General features: G+C 44.2%; 1 protein-coding gene across 3 annotated transcripts in view; it reads left to right on the top strand.

Annotated features, from left to right (window-relative positions):
- RBMS3 (RNA binding motif single stranded interacting protein 3) overlaps window positions 1–15,732 on the top strand; it is a 730,467-nt gene that overhangs the window by 257,431 nt on the left and 457,304 nt on the right. For 2 of the 3 annotated variants that reach the window (XM_052797566.1, XM_052797557.1), the window contains exon 1: window positions 14,843–15,127. The exons of the other annotated variant lie outside the window; for it this stretch is intronic. In XM_052797566.1, coding sequence (XP_052653526.1) covers window positions 15,053–15,127 — 75 coding nt within the window. In that variant the 5' untranslated portion in view covers window positions 14,843–15,052. Of the gene's footprint in view, window positions 1–14,842; window positions 15,128–15,732 lie in introns of those variants that run through there. 3 annotated transcript variants of the gene reach the window in all.

Genomic DNA, 15,732 nt, shown 5'->3' with positions numbered 1-15,732 from the left:
AGATTGTACCTTAAAAATTATTTCAAGTGATTATATTTATAGGCTGTTTATGAGGCTCATTACTATGTACATGAGCACATAAATGAAATTAGCCTCACAAGAGGCGTTTATCCAAGGACACACAGGATGTCTGCAGCAGAGCCAGGAACCAGAAGATATCTTCCAAGATTAGTCCAATATCTTAACCACAATGCTATTTTTGCTTACTTGAGTCCCACTGTACTCCATTAGCAACCAGAAATCTTCAAGCGGAGAATTCTGCTCTATCTTTCCGAACAAGATCACATGTAGCTTGTGTGTTCCTCCCCACTATATTAAGACATCTCAACAAGAATATGCACCTGTGTCAGTCAAGATCACTACTTCTACGTGACTGTAACAAATAGCAAAAGAAAACAAAAGACATATTTAAAGTGAGATATTACAGATCTTTTTAAAAAGAGTATCTCATGCTTCTGCTATAAAGAAATATCCTATTCAGAGAAATCCATTACCCAATTTAGTATGGAGGGGATAATCTACTGTGGATGTTAATCCTTTGGAGTCTGTTTTAGCTCTCTATTTTGTAAAATTACTGCTTCATTCTCTGATAGTTTTACAATTCAGTATCATTAATTTTATATATAGAAAAGGATTGATGGAAATGCTTATTGTTAAGGTTTCCCGTCTTTTCCCATTTAAAATCTTTCTTTTCAGTTGCTGTAAGAGTAGGATTAAGTTTACTGAGCAAAAAGACTGAGATTAGCATGCAGGTCTGAGGCTTGGAGCAGTACCCGCCGGCCAAGGCTCAGCAGGTCTCTCTGCTGCCAGGATATCCACGGGGCTCGCTGCTGCAGTTTGGTGGGCTGAACCCACGGCAGGGGGACAGGAAGGTCTTGTTGCTACCCATCGCTCTGAGAGCTTTGTGGCTGAGGCCTGTCTGAGAAGGAGCTGCAGGTTTTAATGTTGTGGAAGAGCTGTGGCAGGGATGGCTTACCTGAAGCCCCCAGTTTACATACGAGTTGGGACCAATAAGCGTATGTCTCTTGCCGGAAGGCTGGTCTTTGAGCAGGACTGTGCTATATGATGCACGGTATTCTGAAAATGTAGGCCCTTCCTTAAAATGTGCACCAAAACCCAGTGCTGACTTTTTAGTTAATTTTGTATGTGCCTTAGTTGCCTTCCTGTTAACTGGAGATGAACATAGTTCTCTATCTCCTCAGGTGTTAGGAAGATACATTTACGTGTGTTATAAAGCATGCTGTCACTGTAGTGAAAAACACCTGCTCGAAAGTCTATGCAAACATTAATAATTCTGTCTTCATAGCAGAGTTTGAATGCTGTACAGTAAACACAGTACGGCGTTAAAAAGGGATGAGAAAATAAAATACGAAGTGTTTTGTCGTTCGGTTAGCAATGCCCATCCAACACTGAGAACAAGGCAAGGGGCCCTCACAATAGAATTAGATGTAATTCTGCAGATTTTATTCTAATGAAGAGGCTCAAGGGAGCAGTTAAGGTGGAATAAGCAGTCTTAATTCTGGTACTCCAGAAATTTTAGCTATTTACTTTGCAACTTGTCTTTTAATATACTTTCTATTGTGTTATATAAAGCGACTAAGGTGGACATTTAGAAGCTCCATCAGGCTAACGTAGAAATCCTAGTATCATATTCCAGAAATCCCAGGCTTGGTATGACACCTCTTCCCTGGCCAAAAGGCACTGGTATTCATGCTGGCAGACGTGCAACAACCACCAGCTCTAAGGAGGAGGCCAGAGCTGGGGACTGAGCACTGAACGTATACCGGAGCCACACACCGAGCAGAGCCACAGGCGTTGTGGCTCCTAGGGGAGCTGGAGCGAGTGGTAGGGTGTGCAGCTTGCAAAGTCCACTGCTGGAAATGGTTTTTAATAGCTGGTTCAGGAAACGGTTGCGATGTTTAAGAGAGAATTCTGCTGAACTGGGTCAAACTGCTTCCAGACAGTCCTGCAAGACTAAAGCGTGCAATGGCACACTGTCATCTACTAGCCTACTTGGATCATGGATTACGTGTGTCTAAGTGTTTGTATATAGAAAGCCATCCATCATTTCAGTTCAGAGATGGTGCTTTTCAAAGCAGCACGTTGGAATTTCAAGTCTCTATTTTCATTCATCTTTCTAGGAGTTATACAACTAAGTATCCATACATCACCTGATTTTTTTTTTGCCTTGCTGGTTAGTGCTGTTACAAGGCTAGCTCTTGAATTAGGTGTCACTGTGTTTCCTTCATGCAAGAAGACGGCAACTAAATTATTGCATAAAATTAGAGATATAAATACAGTGAAGTTCATATACTGCTTTTTGTAACGTTGAAGAACAAGTGAATGACTTGCTGTGACAGTAAGAGCATGGGATCTCTGTCACCTTTCTCTTATAGCCAAGAACTTAATAACAGAAAAGACCAATTCAAAGGCATGCAGGGAGGGTCTTTCATTTGCCCTATCATTCTTCAGTACCGTTTCTTCCTACTTGATCTCTCACTTTACACCTAAGACATGTTTCTCTTGCTGTTTGAAGAGTGCTGAGTAGGGATTGGCCCTTATCTAATATTATTTAGTGTTAACTCTCCTTTTCCACTCAGACTGCAATGCCTGCTTCACGGTCATGCAGCTGGAAATGAGAATGTGTGCTCCACAGGTAGTTGAGTCACTGAGCTGGTCCCCCAAAGTGTCTGCTCTTTACTGCAAACAGTTTTTTTCTTTTACTGCAAATAGAAATCTCAGCTGCCAAGAGAACCACCTGCATATAAGCATGCAGGTAGTGTAGTGATGGATGCTACATGGTACACATTAGGATTCCAGTCTGAATGATGCAGATGTTTAGGGACTTGCAGTGGCTTTAAGGTGACCCAGCGTTGCTAGAGTGACAAGGAGTTGGGACAGTGCTATGGGGCATTTATTAATATTACTATACTTTGGAAACAAGAGCTAAGAACTTGCTAAGAGCTGACATTTGCAGCTAAAATATGTAATGCCTGAAGAAATGCAAAAGCAACCCTTATTAATATTGGCTTTTCCTAGCAGTAAGCTTGAAATATGATGATAGTCCGTAAGCATGCAATGCCTCTTTCCAATTAAAAAAATGTGCCTAGTACCATGTCTAAGCAGGGGTCCAGCAGTGAAGGACAGCACGTACAACTAAAGTAATCGGCACAGTGTTAGATGAAAAGGAATCAAGAAAATGGTTGATGCCATGCTCTTGGCCACAACCCTAACTGAACCATTAAATATTTAATTGTGTCCTGAAGCCTCATTAACTTGGGTTCGGCTGTTAGACCAATGGGAGAAGCAAACTGCAGAATCAAGAAATTTTGACAGGACCGTCATAAATGCAGAGGCTTTAAAGCAGACAAACCAAGCCCAAGAGTTCGTAGCATGGTCCCAGCTGTTGAGATTGGAATTATGAATGTGCTGAGAGGAAACAACCAAATGCATCCCTCACTATCTCCTGGCTGTTGCTCAATGAGGTAATCACTCGCCTCTTCTCATACCCAGTACTAAAATTTGTTTGAAAGAGATCAAGGAAATACGAAGACTGCAGACGGTGTCTAGAGGTTGTTATATATCATTACACAGGCAAAAACAATGTTAAAAAAGCATTAAGGTTGCAAAGTCAAGTGTTCAAAATGTATAAAATTACAGAGTAATGGTTGTCTACACAATTGTAATGGGCTTCTCTGTGAACACTCATTATCTTTTTACTATTCATTATAATTATCCCATTACTCATTAACCTTAAATGTGGGATCACATGAAATTTTCCCCCTTGTTCTTTTAATTTAATTTATGTGTGAAAAGGGTTTTAGCTTTTAAAAAAAAGAACCTGAAAATGCCATCCCATGCATATTGACAAATGGATTGTCAGCCAGGTTGAAATCTTTCTATTTATCACAGACACATGGAGAGTCTGGCAGCATTAGATTTTAATAATCTATGTGGACCAGTGCTAGAAGGGACTGGATCACTTTGCAGCTGGGCGTAGATGATTTTTGTTGACAACAGAGGAGTGGTGAACATCAGGTATTTGGGGTTTATGGCTAGGATGCAGAGGGGAAGGGCTGTCCTTTCTTCATACACGTCTCTTCCCCCTTCCATTCTCACCCATTTTGGCTCCTCGCTTGTCCTGTCTAGCTTCCCAAATCAATTTGGCTCTTCTTAACTACCTGGTTGCCATTGCTTCTGCTTTTTCATTCTTCATTTTAGTCGATTCTTAATCTCACATCCCATTTTGCACAGGTATTTCCAGCTCCCCATTTGATTCTTCTCCACTCTAGACTGTAACAGTCACTCACCCTGCGCTCCTTTTACAACACCAGTGCCTTGAGGTATTGTCCTCCTCTCCCCCTATGACTTAGGCACATCCCTCTTTTGCTCTTCAGTCTCCTTTTGTGCTCCCTCCTGCACGGCTCCTCATCTCAGTGAGTGATGGGCAATACCCTAACAGCACACCGGTATCATAATTGCAAAAATAATGCAATATCCCATAGTACTACTAGAGTTAGGTGCCAGCATCTCCTATCATATCTGCGATCTGTGTCTCCTGCTGTGCTGCTCAGGTGAGACCAGTGCTCCTCTGCCGTTCGCATGCTTCCCCACAGCTAAGAGGGACGTAGGTGCCATTCCCTGTCTGTCTGCAGAGGTCTGTGGGAACTGGGAGGGAAGCAGGTATAGAAACCCCAAGGAGGTATTTGCTGAGAGTGATTTTAAATGTTTCTCATGTGGCCAAATCTGGAAAGTTTTTCACAAGGCACAAGGCACATCCCTAGCAGAAAGAGTCACTCATTTGGTCAAATTTCAACTCCTTCTTCCACATGTAGTAAGAAACCTTGTCTTCCTTTGGGATCCTTCCAGCCACTATCCAAGGAGAAGCAGCTGGATGAGCTTGGACATTTTTGCCTACATTTGGCACCACTTTATTCCAACACAGGAAAAAAACTTCCTATCTTTCTTGAGAAACAAGAAGAGGACAAACGGTTTGACTGAAATTTCTCACCATGAATTTGAAGGGAGGATGTGATCTGCAGGATGAAAATATGCAGCTGAAATAGTAGAGATCTGACAAACCAGTAGTTCACTCAAATGGAGGTCTGATATCATGGGAAATGTCAAACCCCCATAGTGACAGAATGCTACTGGCCCTTCTGACAAAACATTCAGATAAGATGACTAGCACAAAGAAATATCTATTGCTAAAATACAACTCCCAAATTAAATGAAATTAAGTTGTTGTTTTTTCTCCTACAACCTCTTCACAGTACAGAAACATCTACCTTTGCTTGGTGGGAATGTACCAAGTGGCCAAACCGCAAATTATCTGCAAGCTGAATTTGTGTCAGTATTTCAGCTGGAAAACTGTATGAAAAGATTAGTATTTCACTCCTCCTCGCTTTTAGTGTTTTCTCCTTGTCATTCTTACCCTGTTGTATGTGAGGTGAGAAATCTTTGGCAAAGACTGTTTTTATGTTTTTAAGCTGATATATTTTGCTGCTGTAGGATCCTGAAAAGACAAGTGTATTGATGTCAGGAGTGTGCAGCTTGCGGTTGTGAGGAAAAGGGAAGCTGTGTACATCTATACCTAGCAGAAACTTCTTTAAATCCCTTTATTGAAAAGAAGTCAGTAAGAGGTGAGACTGATTGGATCCTCAGTTTGAGACCCAATTCTTCCCCTATTAATGAACTTAATAACCTCACCTTCTACTATGTTTCAAACTCCCCAACTCTGTCCACAACCCTGCTGAGGCACCTTGGCTGACTTGAATTTAGATGTTTATGACACGCAGTGCTTTCTCCTCCCATCTAGCAGCATGGAGTTCCAAGTTAAAAGAATAGCTCAGTGGTATCTTCCCCCCCCCCCCCCCGAATATTTTGGTTCTACATTCAAAGAACTCCGACACAAGCAAGAAAATATCAGTGGAACCTGAATCATCTGTGACTGAGGAATCAGGGCAACAAAACAAAACAAAAAAAAAAAAAAAGGAGAAAAGGTTAAGAAAAGGAAAGTACTTGTGCTGGCAAGACAGGGGTTAGGTGGGGACAGGAATGAAGAGGAGACAAAACGGATGAAGGATTACAGAGTAAAAACGATTTGGGAATAGGATGTTGGGAGAGGTGAATAGGGTAGAACAATAGGGAAGAGCGTTTGCTGAATGTGAATAGAAATCATTATAAAGTTTCCACCATCTCCTAATAAAAATACAGTAGCCTTGAGTCCCTGTGCTTTATTAAAAACTCCAGCTGGAATATATAAAAGAAGGTAGGCAAATTATTCTCAAAACAGATAACTTTTAGATGAAGGAGAATGTAGAGATCTGATGAGATTTTTTTGAAGGCAAAAGATATTTGATGAACAAGACTGAAGAAAAGATGCACCGGGGAGGGGAGGAGGGAAAAGAAAAAAAATGGTAGAGGAAAAGAAGAGGGAAGATTTGAGCTATAATTAGCATTTGTCTGTTTGCAGGAAATAAATGATCTCTTACCCAAAGAATTTCTCTGGTACGGGAAAGTGGCTGTCCTAACTCTGTTTTTGTTAGATGTCAGGTATCACCCTCCCTTTTGTTCTGGAAAGTTGACAAGTATAGGATTGGGAGGTTAAACATTTCTACCGTGTGCTCTGTTCAGAGTGGGCTTGGTACTGCTTAATGGACAATGAGCCATATTGCAGCTGACAAAATACAGATTTCCTGAACCAAATATATTCAGTTCAATACGTTTTCTTTGGTTATGATGGACAGTAATCTGGCGTGACACAGGGTTTGATTTTGCATGGCAGGTTGCATTGGTTCTGTGGTAAATGGAAGCTGTCCATTACAAAAAATGCCATTATTCCTATAAAAGAGTGAACTGGTCTGAAAAATGGAGAATTGGTTCGAGTCTCCAGCTTACCTGCACGTGGAACATTTTAGGCAACTCCAGTACTGTACTTCTCCATTTGCTATGCATTTTCTCCCTATCTGGGTGAGACAGAATTTGAGAGCCGGAAATTCCTCCTCTGTTGGGAATCGTTACGCACAATCTTTTGATTCCATATTTAGTGGACACTTATAATTTTTCTTGTAATGTCACAGGCAAGCTTTACATGTTGATAACAAGGCACTAGAGGTCCTAGTAAGTGTTTTCACATGGTTTCTACTTCACTTCCCAATTGTGTTTAGGTGAGAAGGAGAAGAATAGCATTTTGTTATGGCCGAAGATTACAGTTTCTCATAACCTGTGCTTTTACTTTATCTATAAAATACTTTGGACTGAAAAGACTCTGAATTACTGTAGGGCTTACTGGGGCAAAATAAAGTGCAGATTGCTTTTCCCAGTCATGAATTTCAATTAAAAACAAACAACTGATGAACACATTTCCCTAGAGACTGACTTAAATAGTGGTATTTCATCTGTATAATTCCTAAACAATATTTTCCTACGTGTGTAGAGAAAAAAGAGAATTTTTGCTTAAAATATTTTTGACATGTTAGAGACTTTTTTTAGACTCTGATTTTTCCTTTTTCAGTGGAACCAAGTAGAGAAATTTTTATTGCAGTTGGGTCAAGGCAGAATTTGTATGAAAAAAATAAAATAAATCAAAATTTGAACTAAACTGAAAAAAAAAGATGTAATATTTTGAGATTTCATCAAAACCATAACATTTGCAGTAGTCATAATGAAAAATTATTTTTATGAATACTTTTGAATGAAGTTTTGGGCTAAATTGCAAAGGTAGTGCCATAATTTTACTGCATTTTAGAAGGGGGTCTACAAACAGATGAAATAGAAGTTACTAGCAAAGGCTCCTTCAGGCCTTATTTACAGCCAGCTTTAGATGAAGAGTTATTTAGTGGGCAAATAAGCCTGCCAGATATGAAAGAGACAAGAAGAAATGTGTCTTGGCATGCTGGAAGGATAAGTATGGAGAAAGCAGAAAGTATTCTATTTGATAGTGATGGAATGTAGCCTGAGATGACCCTCTATTCTTGCCTATTGTTAACTTTTTCCCATGCAAAAAAATGCCACAGCCTGTGAGTTCTCTAACAGCAGCTGTCTGGATGGTGGAAGAACAAGCTGTTTACATATATTATTACAGATTTCTGATGATGTGTTGTTTTGGTGCCCTACCAAAATCAAGGTTCCCCTGCGGTATTGTAAAAACATAGAGATTGTTCTCACCACAAAGAGCTTCCAGTCAAAGCTCGTGAGACAGAGCCAGAAGGGAGGGAGAAGGAGAACTGGTTTGTCCAAGGTCATGGCATAAGTCAGGGCCAGCACCAGCAGGAAAACAGGACCCAGACCTCTAGTCTTTCTGGGCTTACGTAAATAGGGGCATTTACCAGCGCATTCGCTCCTGGGTAAGAATGTCCACGCGAGGCCTTACGCGGGTATAACTCTAGCTGTCGAGGATGCTGGTGCAATTACGTTACTAAACTTTCCCAGGCAGATGAGCCCCTGGTCCTGGGCTTAAACCGCGATAGCCCTGTTGCAAAGAGACCTTCAGCCAAGGAGTGTTGCTGGAAATTTAGCAAGAGGAAGGAAAGAAAAACCAAAACAAAACAGCCCTCACTTCAATTAGAGGAAAAGATAATTCCTTTCAAGTTGAGAGGCTCGACTCCTGCTGGCCTTTGTTCTTAAGCTTACCCTCGCTGTAATTTCATAGAGCAACTTGAATAATGCCAGTTTGTTCTGTGATTACCCTCAGCTGGAGCACAAAATTAATATCTCACTAAGTAATTCAGTACATGATGGGTGAACATTTAGTTAAACATGCCCTAAAAAGCTAGGATTTTGCGTGTTTGCTGGAACTCTCTCAGTGACAATTAATTGCCTGTGTTCTTGTGTGTTTATGAGCCTCAGTAAACAGGCGGCATATTTACGTCTCCCCATTACCTTCAGAAATAAACTTCCTTAAGAAAAAAATATCATGTTCCCTGATTACAATCTGATTTTAAGTAAACAGAGGGTGGGGAAAGTGACTAGTAAGCAGGACTTTGGAGGGGGGAAGGTGGGAAGCAGAGAATTTTCTCCCTCTGAAATTGTATCATATCTAATGCTGGTAGTATTAAGTTAATATGCTGCAAGAGTGAAGTGGCCTTGGTTAGTCCTCTGACTGTTTGGGGGTTTGTTTGCCCTTTTTATCCTAAGAGTTTAGACTCAAGAACAGATGCAATATTTACTAACTTGTCATGTGGAGCTGCTATAGAAAATACCACCTTTGAAAGGCATGTCTTCTAACCTGTGCAAAATCCCGGTGTTTTCTGAAAGCCCTGAATTATTGATGTGGGATCCTAGTTAAGGGTACAGCGGTGATACGCTACAGCTGATGTTCCTCTCCCGTTTCTTCACGTAGCATTTCTCTGCCATTGCACCGCTTTTTCTCCTCATGAACCTCCACCAGAACTGAAAGGAAGTACCAGTCCTTCTCCCTATCAGTTGTGTTTGCTTTGGACTTTACCATGCGATGACGGTCTGTAAGGAGAGAGCAACCCACCATTCTTTGTGACAACTAGGGCATCGCCGCTGACTGGTCATGTTACTTAATTCTCTTCCACATCACAGAACGAATTAACACTTGCAAAAGCATTCTGAGGTGCGTAGGAAACAGACGGTAGACAAAAGAATAAGAATATTTTTTACTTTGGTTGTATCCATTAACATCTGCAGAAAGGACTCTTAATGCATAACTTTGGGCTGTCTGTACAACTGCTGCTAGTTTTATTTGCTTGTGCAGGTAAGAGAGTGTATCAGATGGAAAACACAAACAATTTGGTATCAGTGAATGTTCACTGTTGTTCACTTTTTCCCAAAATTTTTCACTCTGCTGCTGTCTGTAGATTTCCTTTAGGATTGGGCCTCTATGTAGAAGTAGACCAATGGAAATACCTGAGCCATAGTATTAAGATAGAAGATGATAAAGGGAAAAACAATGAAATCTAATGACAGATAGATGGCAAGCCTTTGCTGTTGTCCCAAATCTCATACATTAACTCCTTTAGATTTACTCTAGGCCACCTGCAGCTCTGCCTAATTCTAGATGTCATGGTGCTGTGATGGTTAGTGCTGAAGAGCGAAGAGCAAACCTGGCTGATTTTTCACGCAGGTGGGGGAGATGTGAGTGTGTGGGGAAAGCCACCCTCAGGGGTGTTTGGTCTCTTGTGAGAGGAGGATGTCCGAAAAAGGTGGCATCCCCCACCTCAGAGAGATTTTGTCCATCCCGACACTTAAAGCTGTTGTCGTTAAGCTAAGTGTTTCGTTCCTCTGTGTCTTTTTTTTCCCCACCTCCTCCACGGTTATCACATGTTTTACTGATGGTTGCACCAGGATATATCCCTTGTTAGAAATTCAGTTAGCTATCCTTAGGCAAATCAGCTTGATAAATGAACTATTAAATAGCAAGTTTCTGTGTCCATCAATATGGTTTTAAGGTACCTGGACTGAAGGAGCTGACAGATCTAGAAATAAAATCAGTATTCTTCTTGTAACCCATTGTAAACAAGCTGTCAAGCATCACTATGGCCTCCTTTGAAATAGCTTTAATGAGTAAATAGAGAGAATAAAAGCAGAGAGACGGCGTCAAAAATGTAAAAAGCCCAAGATAATTGTTGTTCTTTTTTTTCTTTAACCTATTATATTGCTTTAGGTGGTGGTAGCTGTATTTCTGCTGCTCAACAAGCAAATTTTCCCTAGTCCTGACTTAGACAATTTTGACATAATTTTGTCAAAAGTTAATACTTCTAGAATATGTATTGCTGCTTTTCAAGAGGAAGGAGCTAGAAAATGCTTGAATTGCTCCCTGATTCTGATACCTATGTCTTTAGAAGGTTTCCATAGGATAGGTAAAAAGCTTAGTCAAAAAAAAAAAAAAACCCAACCAAACAGAAGTGTAAGTAGAATTGTATTTTAGCAAATGAGACCACCTGAATTATGTTCTTCTACTAGGTGTCCACTTTTTTCTTTTAACTCACTTTATGTAAATGAAGAAATCCGTGTTTTATGAAAGGTAAAAATACATCCAAAGATATGTAATTTCTGTACTTCAGGCTGCCGGGAGAAGCATTCTCTTTTTTTTCTCCTGTCAGTTAACTCTGGGTTTCTTATCCATGGCTTTGGTTGTTGCCGAGTTAATATCTTTTGGCGCCTGCCTTCGAATGTATTTGGCTGTCTGGTTTGCAGTTGATCTGTTCCCATTTATTTTATTTCATTTCTAAATTTCCTGTTGCAGAGATCCTTATTGCTCGGCTGTCTTGTGAATCTCCCCCCAGGTCGGTGACACCAGCAGCAGCAGTGCCTTTGCAGGTGCACTGGGACTTGGCTCACTCGCTGGATTCTCGCGAGTGGGTCTGGCTTGGGCTTGATAATGAGCCTCCGATAGGAGGAAAAAAAGTTGTGAAGTTTGCTCGCTGTTGCTCACTGGGATCGAACAGCTTGTCTTTTCTTTTGAGGAACATTTATACTTAACACTCGGTAGGCAAACTGCTATTTCAGTTTGCAAGTGGATTCGGTTATTCAAATGCACAGGCCAGAAAATGAAGGGGATTCTATTTAAACAGTGTGCTCCCGAGTCACAGATGATCTTTTTGATGTCTGTATTTTGCAAATGGAAATTTTCCATTTTCCAGCACTAGCATTTGTTCAGAGGCTGTGTGCTATCTAAATCTGCTTTTGTGGCTGTTCATTTGCATTTTTGCTATGCTATATTGCCTCCCGTCTTCTCCCCTTGGCCCCCCACTCTTTTATATTGAATTCCTATTTTTGCTGCCTCTGCTCTATCTTGCATCTCTGAAGGCTCAATCATGCAAGGTGCTGAGCACTCGGAACAGACAGCAGAGACTGCTCAGCCCCTTGTCAGGATTACAGCTGAAAAGGGAAATCCAGACCATCTGCATATGTAAGACTTTTGCAGGGAGAGAGCAGGAGGAAGGTGGAGCTGTTACCCACGCAGGTAACAACCCGGCTTCTCCTGCAGCTCCTGACCTTTTCCTACTGGCGAGAACTGCTGGTGCTACTGGCCAGTGCGTCTGACGGGGGTGTGTGGAAGTCTTGTGTTGAAATTTCATGCCGTGATGTGAAATACTCGGAGTGGTCAGGTGGCATAGCCAAAATGGCCCTTCCTGGACTTAAAATAACGGCCACAGCAAACCTTGCATGTTCAGATAGATCTCTTGGTCAGAATGCACGTTTTTCTACTTTCTTAGTATTTCTTTTTTATTTCACCCTCTACACATAGGTTCTTTCTTCCCCCAACTCTGGTTACATCCACTTCTACAAGCAAACTGCTTAGCAAGAAAAACTGCGTTAATATCCTGAGGGAAAAGTGAGAAGGTGGGGAGAGAAGCACAACAACTTAATTCTGGCAGTTGAAAGAACAATCTGAAAGTTGTCAGGCTCAAAGTATCACGTGCAGTCAAGTAATCACTATTCACTTCTGCAGATACCAACCCTCAAACAGTCTATTTCACCCTCAGGGAAAGCGGGGGGGGGGGGGGGGGGAGAAGAAAAAGCGTAAGCAGGAGTATCATGCGCTACTATGAGAGGCAGCGTATTTAAAGCTGAGCAGCAATATAAACCATAGGGCTGGGAGCTGGGAATTGCAGGCTTCTCCTCCCATGCCCGTCTTTCTTCTTCATTCAGCTCTGCTCTGAGCTTCCGAGGGACCGTGCAGTCCTGGCCAGCTTGGACTTCAGTAGGAATTGAAAATACTCAATAGTTTACGCAACCTGGCCTTTCTTCCGAAGCTGTTTATGCAGGTTTGGAAGCTGGCGCGGTGGTGGTGCTCCACAGGGCTCCTCCGGATGGGCAAGAGCGACTGGTTAATGCCTGTGCAGTGCTCTGGGAACAGAGTGCTCGTTTTGCCAAAGTTTTTCTCCTGAAACAGGGGGCAAATACCTGTGCAAGCACGGCGTGTTGTTCCCACTGTATGGCACACGACTGGTACCTAAATACCAATAATGAATAATTACTACTGCCTGGTGATGAAAGCACAGTGTATCTGTGCATACTACACAGATACATAGGCAGTATTTTGAGCACGCGTACGCCTTCCCATGCTGCCCATAGTGAACTAACTGGCTATGGGGCAGTTCTAGGAATCCGTAACAACAGCCTCTGCTTACGAGAACAGCAAACTGCCAGAGTAAAGCGTGATATTTCCATGTTCCTGTCATGTGCAAGCACGTGCCCACAAACCAAAACACAGCTGGCAAGTCTAATTTTAGCTCTACCAGCCTTGAGAAGTGTCCCTTTAAAGAAATTCTTTTTATAATTATTTTTTTTTCTGAAGCAATTTGGTTGATAATACAGCAGCTGACAATCCTGCTGCAATACTACTGATGATTTAAATAAGAACAAAAAGAAACTGCTGCCCCACATGTTTTGCCCCCCCCGAATTTATAAATAGGCAAAGCCACTGTAGAAAGGCCCAGGAATCTGATGACGTGCTAAAGGAGTAAGTGATTTAAAAAAAGGAGAAACGCTGGGATTTGTGTACGAGAAACATTTTGTTATTCACGCACTTTTCTTCCTGGTGATTTATAGTCCTGTTGCAAGACATACTCTTCCTTCGCGTCTTTCGGAGGATGAATATTTGGGACCGCTGTGCTGACACGGGGCCAGCGCGCCCGGGATTTGTGGCAGGTGTGCGGCTGGCCGCCGGGGGTGGGTGCCACACCTGGCCCTCACCTGGGCCCGGGGGCTGCGGGGTGGAGGCCGTGGGGCGCGCTGCCGCCACGGCCGGGGAAGCCCAGCCGTTTTGGGGGGAAAACGGAGCCGTGGGTAACTTTTGTGGCACTGTGGTATTTTCACGCGTGTGGCTGAAGGCACCCGTAAGTCAGGCCGGGCGAGTTTCCTCTTCACCCTCTTCCTCCATTTTGTTCCAACTTTAAATAAACCAAGTCTTATATAAGCGGTCTAACAAAGTATGTATTTAATATGTCTGGGCCCGGGTCGCCTCTCCGCGAAGTGCCGGATGACGGCACGGAGTAGTTTTCTGAGGGGGCCTGGCCGGGAGGACGACGACTTCCCTGCTCGGCGACAAGGCTCCACGACCTTCCCCTGCCTGTTTCTTAAAAAAAAAAAAAAAAAAAAAAAAAAAAAAAAAAAAGCGTTGTGGGGCTTCTCCCCCGCTCCGCCCCGCCCCCGCCTCCCCGGCGTTAGGATTTCCCGAGTCCCACGGCAGCTTTTCGGCGCTCCCCGCTCCGGCGGGGCCGGGCCGGGCGGGGCGGAAGGGGGTGGGGCGGGGCGGGGGCCGCGGCGGCTGGGCGCGGGGAGCCGCGGGCGCGGCGGGGGCGGGCGGGGGCGCGGAGGCGGCCGCGCGGCCTGCGCCGGCCTCCCGGGGGAGCGGCGCGCCGAGGTCCCTCCCACCGGCGGCGCGGCGCGGAGGGGGTTTGAATGAAAGACAGGACGAGCCCCGAGCACCATGTCACTCCTTGAGGGAGGCAGCGGCAACTAGGCTGGGGAAGGCTCTTCCCTCCCCCCCCTTTTTTTCTTTTCTTTTTTTTTTTCTTTTTTTTTTTTTTCCGTTTTTTTGTTTTGTGTTTTTTTTTTTTTGCTTCTTCTTCTTGGAAGGGGGGCGGGTGGGGAGCGAGAGGGGAGGGCTCGAGAGTGGGGCGAGCCGAGGAGAGGACGAGGAGAGCGAGCGAGCGGCTCTGCGGAGGTTTGGAGTTGCACTGTCTTCCCGGCTCCTCTCGCAGGACGTTTCCCTCCCGAGCCGGGCAGCGGGCACCGCCGGAGGCACGCTGCTGCCAGCGGGGGAGGCGGGCTGCTCCGCCGCGGGCAGCCGGGCAGGGGGCTTCCACCCACCCACCCACCCCCCAGCCCCGCACCCCCCCCCTCCTCCCCCCACAGGCACACACGCAGACACACACACACACATACATATATATGTGCGTGCGGGCGCGATTTTGGCTGCGCTGGAAGTAGCGCGCGGTAGACGGCGAGGAAGTCTCGGCAGCCTCCTCCGTCGCCCGCGCTGTCAGGAATAGCGGCGTGAGAGGAAGACAGGCCCTGGGGCACTACACCCTGCGAACGAGTTCCCTGCACCAGCCAGAAGGACTCCAGCTACATGGGCAAACGCCTGGACCAGCAGCCAATGTACCCCCAGTACACCTACTACTACCCCCACTATCTCCAAACCAAGGTAGGGTACGGCGGGGCCGGGCGCCTGGCGGATGATGGAGAGCGGAGCGGCGCGAATTGCGGGCTCGCCTCTCCTCTTCGGCGGCTTTTCCGTCGCTTCCTCGGGTTCGGTGTCACGCAGAGCCGAGCTGGTAGGCAGAAAGCGGGCGCGAGAGAGGCAGGAAGGTTACCGTCTGCCCTCTCCCGCGTTTCTTTATTTATTTTAATTGATTTATTTATTTATTTTCCCAAGGGCTGCTGGCGTCGGCTAATTCCTCTTATTGTTTGGGGAGATCGGTGCGGTTAACGCTATCGTAACGGCGGGCAGGTAGTGCGTTTGTGATGGCACGGGATAAAGATTGCTCTGGACAGCATCAGGCACGCAGCGCTGTTTTGGTGGCTCTTCCAGGGATCTCTACGGTTTATTCGGAGCTTAAAAGCGTTTTGCTGTTAGAAAAGCTGTCTGTGGCGACTCAAACTTTTAATCAGCTGAGGAGATGCTGTGGAGCTCGGAGCTAACTGACCGTAAATCTGGTGGAGTTTGTTTCAGTGCATTGCGCTGCTTTTAATATTTCATTAAATACTGAGGATGATACAGCTGTACTCTGTTGCATTTAAAAGGTCTAG

This window comes from Harpia harpyja, chromosome 1 (assembly GCF_026419915.1).
Source record: "Harpia harpyja isolate bHarHar1 chromosome 1, bHarHar1 primary haplotype, whole genome shotgun sequence".
Classification (NCBI taxonomy): Eukaryota; Metazoa; Chordata; class Aves; order Accipitriformes; family Accipitridae; genus Harpia; species Harpia harpyja.
The sequence above is the reverse complement of the archived record's forward strand: the minus strand, read 5'-3'. Positions and strand labels throughout refer to the sequence as shown.